The 8,042-nt window shown below is 56.3% G+C and overlaps 1 protein-coding gene across 1 annotated transcript; it reads left to right on the forward strand.

Annotated features, from left to right (window-relative positions):
* Positions 1 to 405: 405 nt before the first annotated feature.
* Positions 406 to 7,563, forward strand: LOC141729539 (serine/threonine-protein kinase pim-1-like). Its single transcript, XM_074544246.1, is given in 7 exon segments — positions 406 to 425; positions 5,522 to 5,654; positions 5,771 to 5,821; positions 6,019 to 6,252; positions 6,254 to 6,389; positions 7,032 to 7,208; positions 7,457 to 7,563. Coding segments are annotated over 7 exon segments (858 nt in total).
* Positions 7,564 to 8,042: the final 479 nt, after the last annotated feature.

The following is an 8,042-nucleotide window of genomic DNA, read 5'->3' on the forward strand; positions in this document are numbered from 1 at the left end:
GTCTTTGCCTGAGGTGGGATAAATCCAAACAGTCTTTCCTAAAATACCTTTCATCTGTAGAACAGGGACTTTGTCTCCATACGCTGCGTTCAGGGGTTCAGACTGGGCAGCACCAGCTTGATTGATGGACCCTCAGGTGTTGAACATCCAGGTGGCTTTTGCTAAGTTCACTTCCCAATTTCTAAAAGTTCCCCCCCCCAAGTGCCTTCAGGGTAGTCTTAAGCAGTCCATTGCACTGTTCAACTTTCCTGGCAGCTGGTGCATGATAGGGGATATGATGGATCCATTCAATGCTGGTTCCCTGGCCCAGGTGTTGATAAGGCCATTCTTGAAATGAGTCCCATTGTCTGACTCAATTCTCTCAGGGGTGCCATGCTCCACAGGATTTGCTTTTCCAGACCCAGGATGGTGTTCCAGGCAGTGACGTGAGGCAAAGGGTTGGTCTCCAACCATTCAGTGGTGGCATCCACCATGGTCAGAACACAGTGTTTGCCCTGGCATGTCTGGGGCAGCGGGATGGAGTCAATCTGCCAGGCCTCCCCATACTTGTACTTGGACCAGCGCCCACCGTACCAAGTAAAGCCAGCGGGCTTTACCCGCTGGGCCTGCTTGATCTCAGCACGTGTCTCACAGTCGTGGATAACCTGAGAAATCCATCCCTGGGTCTCATGCCCACTTATAGGTGGCATCCCTGCCCTGATGGCCTGAGGCATCATGGGCCCATCAAGCTAGGAAAAACTCTCCCTTATGTTGCCAATCTCAGTCTATCTTTGACACCTCTATTTTTGCTACCTGATCTACCTGTTCGTTGTTTTGGTGTTCCCCATTAGCCCAATTCTTGGGGACATGAGCATCTATGTGGTAGACCTTCACAGGTAGCCTCCCTACCCTGGAAGCAATGTCTTTCCACTCATCAGCAGCCCAAATTGGTTTTCCTCTACGCTGCCAGTTAGCCTCTTTCCACCTCTCCAGCCATCCCCACAGAGCATTGGCCACCATCCATGAATCAGTGTAGAGGTAGAGCTTTGTCCACTTCTCTCCTTCTACAATGTCCAGGGCCAGCTGAACAGCTTTGAGTTCAGCAAATTGACTTGATCCACCTTCTCCTTCGGTAGCTTGTGCAACCTGTTGTGTGGGGTCCATATGGCTGCTTTCCACTTCCGGTTCATCCCTACGATTGGACAGGAACCATCAGTGAAAAGACCGTAGCGTGTTTCCTTTGGGAAAACTTGGTTATATGGAGGAGCTTCTTCAGTCCATGTTGCTGGTCTTGTTCTTCATCTGTGACACCAAAATTTTCTCCTTCAGGCCAATTTGTAATCACCTCCAAAATCCCTGGGCCATTCAGTTTACCTATATGGGCAGTGTCTCTGTCCCTCTGGGAGCCTCTCAGAAACCCTCAGCCAGTCCCGAGTTGGCAGACACCGGGGACCAACCCCGACACGGCCGACAGCGGGGAGACACTCTCCCAAGCCCCGAGGGTATGGAGGGCACGTGGTTGTCTTTGCAGCAGGAGAGACACCAGAGACATGGGTACAAGATAAAGGGCCGACTCTTAGCAGGGGTTAATCCCAGGTTTTATTATAGGAGTCCCAAAGGAGCCCCTACACCTCAGGGGGCTACTGCTGAGAGCCCCGGGAGATGTGCCAAGGTTACATTTAAAGGGAGGTGGAAACCAAAAGTAGATAACATTTTACTAACCAATAAGTGACCCTAAGGGATGGGTACTGGGGGACGGACATTTAGGACAGCGTATGGGGCAAGGCTTGGGGGCTGACCCCTGGCCTCTGGCTCATCACTCAACATCCTGGACCAAAGCTTCTAGATGGAGGGGATGGGATGCTGAGTGATTGACAGAGAGCCAGGTTGGGGATTTGGGGATGATCTCAGCAAGGGAAAGGGATTACACAGGTAAAGGGAGGGGGGTACCATCTGGGATGAACCATTTGGGAAAAATACGGGGATTCAAAAACAAAACTATTATAAAATATTATAAAGTACAAAAACACACTATGACACACCACCCAGATCTGGTGTTTGCTGCACAAGCGCCCAGATCCGGAAATTTTCCAGGGCTGACACAGCCCAAGTCCAGCAATTTGCTGGCACAGAAAGCCAAAATCCAGCAATGTCCTGATGCCAATACAGGTGCTCAGACCTGGTGTTTGGTGCCACTGCCAGTGCTCAGATCTGGATATTTCCCGGTTCTGGCAGAGCCAAGTCCAGAAATTTTCTAGCAAAGAAAGCCATAATTTGGCAATTCCCTGCTACCGTCATTGGCAATGCCAAGATCCGGTGTTTGCTGGCACCACCAGAGCCCAGATGCGGGAATTTCCCGGTGCCGGCACAGCCCAAATCTAGTAATTTTCTGGCAAAGAAAGCCAAAACCTTGCAAATACCTTGTGCTGGCCCCACCCAGATCTGGTGTTTGCTGGCACTGCCAGTGCTCAGATCCAGCAGTTTCCCAGTGGCAGCACAGCCCAAGTCCAGCAGTTTGCTGGCACAGAAAGAAAAAAACCCGGCAATTTTCTGGTGATAGCACCGGCAGCACCCAGATCTTCCTTTAGCTGGCACCGCCAGTGCCCACATCTGGCAATTTCCCTGTGCCAGCACAACCCAAATGCAGCAATTGTCTGGCAAAGAAAGCCAAAGCCTGGCACTGCCCAGATCTGCTGTGTAGCGGTTGGTTTAAAAAAAGAGGGAGACCTTGTCTTAAGGCCATGGGAAAACTCTCTTTAGCTGGGGTCAGCAGGAGTTCCCGCCCATAATCCTCTTGTTCAGTTATGCAGATTGTTGCTAGAAAGTTCTGAGTTCTCTTTGCTACCATTGGTTACTTTACACTGCAAAAATTGTAATATTCTTAATCGTTCCTTCCTCTTGGATCCTTCCATCAGATAGCATCTTAACCCCTCCCCACATTACATTACATTATATAAATGTATAAATACCCTGCTATACCCTGGACCCAGGCTTCTTTCTGCTTCTCTCTCTGTACTGTGCACGCCGTCCTGTTTGTTGTGTTTGCCTTCAGTAAAGTTCTGTTTCCAGAGTACCAGATGAAAGCAGTCTCTGTCTGTAAAGTGGCCAGAGCTGGTTCTCAGAGAAACCACTGGTCAATGGTCCAGACGAGGACCAGAAGGTTTCACTGGTGTTTGCTGGCACTGCCAGTGCCCACATCTGGAAATTTCCCTGTTCTGACACAGCCCAAGTGCAGCAATTTACTGGCAAAGGAAGCTAAAACCTGGAAACTTCCCCTTGCCAGCACCCTCCAGTCTAGAGTTTGCTGGCAGCAGGACCCCAGGAAAGAAGGAAAGAAGAAAGGAAGGAAAAGAGGAAGGGGTCCAGATCCAGTCCTTACTGGAGCCTGGAGCCTGAAATGGGCTGTTTGCTGGCACTGCCAGTGTCCAGATTGGGAAATTTCCCTATTCTGACACAGCCCAAGTGCAGAAATTTGCTGGCACAGAAATCCCAAACCTGGCAACTACATGCTACTGGGTCTGGCACTGCCCACACCTTGTGTTTGCTACACAGGAACACAGATTTGGAAATTTCCTGATGCCAGCAGCGCCCAAATCCAGCAGATTTCTGTTGCTGCCAACGACATCATCCAGATCTGGTGTTTGCTGGCAGCACCAGCGCCCAGATCTGAAAACTTCCTGGTGCTGGTACAGGCCAAGCCCAGTGATTTGCTGGCACAGACAGCCAAAGCTTGGAAATCTGCAGGTTCTGGCTCCAGCGCCACTATGATCTGGTGTTGCTGGGACCGCCAGTGCCCAGATCTGGAAATTTCCCAATGCCTTTACAGCCCAGGTCCAGCAATTTGATTTTAGCCACCTTAGGAAGGGAAGTTCCTCGGACTGTGACTTTCCTTTTTCTTGGAACTGTTTAAACCTGCTCTGGACTGAAAACCCAGACAAACACCGGCAGCTCACGCCTGTGGCCCACCGAGCTCTGGGACGCTGCATTCCAGCACCAGAGGGACTTAGAAGAGACAGAGGGAGCCAACTACAACCCACAAAAAGGACTTTATGAATTTGCCATCTCTTCAGCACTGTCAGAGGTTTGATTTAATATTATTCATTTTTCATGCTTCTGAATACTTTACTTGTTAAAAAAAATGGGGTTTTTTTCACTTTTCTCAAGGGAAGTCTTTCCCTGAACTAGTAGGGGGAGGGGCCACTTGAACTTGCTTTCTAGACAGACCCCTTTAGGAGGTTTCCTCCCCAAATTTGTCCTAAGCCAGCACAAACAGTCACAATGAAAATTTCACCAGTGATGTAATTTCCTGGTGGCAAATCTTGTGACAGAAGCTCGACCTTGTTCTCCATGAGAGGTTCTTGGGAAGAGCAGACAGGAGAAGATTCCTGGAAAACTGAAACAGCTTTCCGGAAGGGAAATGAAAATGAAAGAAACAATCTAAGATGTTTTACTCTATTTATTTCTATGCTCCCCTTTTCAATGTTGCACTGCTTCTCCATCCCAGTAATTCCAGATGCACCTCACCTCTAAGATCGATGACTTGGTGATTTTTAGACACTCTAAAATACCATGAGCCACACACAGTTTTCCTTCCCATGTTTTTACAGGAAAGCAACCCTGGATATGTAAGTGCAGTGCTGGGCTCAGGTAGGAATCCTACCCCAAGGGAAAGGTGGCCCGACAGTGTTTGACCGTCAGCAAGGACAATGCCCAGCAGCAAGCGAGGGGATCGCTGTGCCAGTGTGCAGGAGTCAGGGCTCTGCATGTGGGCTCAAGGCTGCAAAGTTCCCGTGTTTGGGCAGACGGAGGGGCTGTCCCCAGGGCGCGCGGGGCTGGAACGTGGGGCTCGTGGGGCGAGCGGGGAACGGACACGGGGACGAACGGCCCCGGTGCCTCAGTTGCAGCGGCGGCAGCGGCGGCAGCAGCGGCAGCAGTAGCGGCGGCAGCACCAAAACAGATACTTTTGAATAGTCTTTCTCCTTTTCTTTCTCTTTCTCTCTTTCTTTCTCTCCCTTTCCCGCTGTCGGGCACCCTTCTCTCAGAGTCCCTTGCCCGGCGTCCCTCTCCTCTCCCCGCCTCCCTCTCCCCTGCAGGGCCGGGCCATGCCCCCGGCCCGCCCCCGGCCCCCGGCGGGGCTGCCCCGTGCCCGGCCCCGGCCGTCCCGCCGCGGTCTCGCCTCCCCCCCGCTCTGGCCGTACTGGCGGTGGCGCTGCTGGGCGGGCATCAGTGCCTGGTGCGGGGGCGGCATCGCCGCCCTTCGGCTCCGCCTGGCCCGAGCCCGGCCCCGGACCCGAGGCAGGGTCCACTCCCGGCCCCGGCCCCGGCCCCAGCCCCGGCTCCTCCCGGGGCCCGCGGAGGACACACGCGGAGCGGCCGCTCCCGCCGCCTCCACTGCGGCTTCCCCGGCCCGAGCTCCGCCGCTCGGCAGCGCGGCCGCCGGCCCCGAGCCTCCCGTGCCGCGTTCCCGGGAGCGAACGCCTGGGCATGGCCGGCCCGGGGCGGGTGAGGGGCGCTCGGGGGCCGTTGCTGGTCCCGGGCCGAGCGCTGACCGCCGCGTCCCGCCCGCAGGGACGGCGCAGGAGGCCCTGCAGGAGCGGTACCGGCTGGGATCGCTGCTGGGGCGCGGCGGCTTCGGCAGCGTCTTCGCGGCCACGAGGCTCTCGGACGGCACCCCGGTGAGCGGCGGGGCCGGCGGCGGGCGCAGGAGGACGGGATGGAGGAGGAGGAGGGCGGAGGATGGGGCACGCAGTGCGGGCGGCGAGCTCACCCCGCTGCTGCCCTTGGCTTGCAGGTGGCCATCAAAAGGGTGCCACGGAACCGCGTCCGGCACTGGGGCGAGCTGGTGAGTGAGCGGGGCCAGCAGCCGGGGCTGCCGGCCAGGGATGAGCCGGGGCCCGGCACGGTGGGAGACGCCAGGACGCCCCGAGGGAGAGCGGGCGTGGGGCCAGCGCAGGGCGCAGAGCATCCCGGGCTGGCTGAGGGCTTCCCCAGGCCTGGCACGGCATCGGCCCCAGTGACGGCATCGTGCTCCTCCCGCAGCCCGACGGCACCAGCGCATCCCTGGAGATCGTGCTGCTGGCCAAGGTGTCCACTGGCTTCCCCGGTGTGGTCCAGCTGCTGGAGTGGCTCGAGCTCCCCAACTGCATCGTGATGGTGCTGGAGCGGCCAGAGCAGTGTCAGGACCTGCATCGTTTCATTGGGGCACGGCGGTTCCTGCCCGAGGAGGAGGCGCGGGCGCTTTTCCGCCAGGTGCTGGAGGCCGTGCGGCACTGCACCCACCAGCTGCGGGGTCCTGCACAGGGACATCAAGCCAGAGAACATCCTGGTTGACCTGGACACCGGGCAGGCCAAGCTGATTGACTTTGGCTGTGGCACCTACCTGCAGGACACAGTCTACACTCACTTTGCAGGTGAGCCTACCCAGGGCTGTGCTCCCGCTGCTGACATCTCATGGCCCAACATCTCCCAGCCCAAGCTGGCTGTGGCAGCGGGAGTTCTCCCTTTTGCTGCCAGTCAGGGCACTGAGTCCTCAGCTGAGTTGCTTTAGAGCAGGGCTGGGTGGGCAGCCATCTTCCAGCCCTGTTGGCAGCCTTTGCCAGCCACTCTGCCCAGGATTGGGGCTGGGCTGGGGCAGCCAGCTGGACCAAAACCCCCGTGGGTGGGGGTAGCAGAGAGAGAGGGCAGAACCTGTGCCCCAGCCAGTTTGGTGTGCAAATGAGAGGAAGGGCTTGCACTACCCCACTCACCCTGTTTCCCTTGTCTTCATAATATTTTTGGGGCAATGCAGGCAGGGAGGATAAGGGCATGTTTTTTCCCCAGCATGGAGTGGGTTTTTCCTTTGCATGTCATGGTCGGGCCTAGCCAGGGCTGCCCTCTTCCAGCACCAGAGGCTTCTTTTCCAACCCTAACTTTGTGCACAAGTCCCAGATGCTGGCGAGAGGGCAGTGGTCACCCTGTGTGCCCCTGATGCAGCCCCCGCATACCCAGGGATGATGGGGCCAGGCTCTGGGAGCAGCAGCATCCCCCTGATGAACTCCATCTGTATTCCATAGGAACACTGTCCTACAGCCCCCCGGAATGGAACGACTTTGGCTGGTACCATGGCGAGGCAGCAACAATCTGGTCCCTGGGCATCCTGCTGCACCAGATGGTCTGTGGGGAGCACCCTTTCAGGAGGGGCCGGAACCTCAGCTGGGGCCAGCTCCCGCTGCCACAAAGGCTCTCTCAAGGTGGATCCTCTTCTCTGGTCACGCGGGGAATCCCAGTGCTGGGAGCCAGCAGCGGGCTCATGGGCATCCCGCTCTGGCAGCTGCTGAGGAGGTGGCACATGTCCTGCTCTCCTCCAAAACAGGGAATTGGTGGGAAAGTTTAGGCCCAGCTCAGAGCGCATCCAGCATGGCCTGGGCATGGGAACAGTGGGGTAAAGCAGACAGGAGCCTTCTCTGGCTGACCATCAGTTTCTGCTTTCTCTCCCCAGAGTGCAAAGACCTGATCTGGTGGTGTTTATCCGTGAACTCCTTGGACAGACCCACACTGGAAGACCTGTTCTGTGTTCCTTGGATGCAGAATATTCCTCTGCCATAGAAGAAGGGAGAGAGCCACAGGCACACTTTGATCCAGGGCCCTGGTAAGTTCCTGCTCCACATATGCCTTGGCAATGAGAAGCAAAGGAACCCAACCCTTTTTGTGCTGCCAGTGTCACTGGACCGGGGTCATAGGATGGGAACAAGCAGCCCTTGTGCTGGAGCTGAGCTGCTCTGCCCAGCACTGGTGGCTGCCACCCCAGCTGGTTTTGCTTGTCCTGGTTCCCTGACAGCTGGGGCCTGGGCAGAGCCCTGAGAGCCTGGTCTGCCCGCAGGGAAGGAGAAGGAGCCCCTGGAGAAGCTGTACCGGGTGGGGATGATGATGCTGCTGCTGCTGCTGGAGACAGCGAGGGTGACATCAAGGATGACAAGCTCTTCCTCAGCCTGGCCACTGGAGGCTGAAGGTGATGCACTTTGATTCTGGCACCTTCTTCAAAGCCAAACTCCACGGGGAATTTGCGGATGAGTCCCCATCTGGGG

The sequence above is a fragment of the Zonotrichia albicollis genome, chromosome 7 (genome assembly GCF_047830755.1).
Source record: "Zonotrichia albicollis isolate bZonAlb1 chromosome 7, bZonAlb1.hap1, whole genome shotgun sequence".
NCBI classification, from domain to species: domain Eukaryota; kingdom Metazoa; phylum Chordata; class Aves; order Passeriformes; family Passerellidae; genus Zonotrichia; species Zonotrichia albicollis.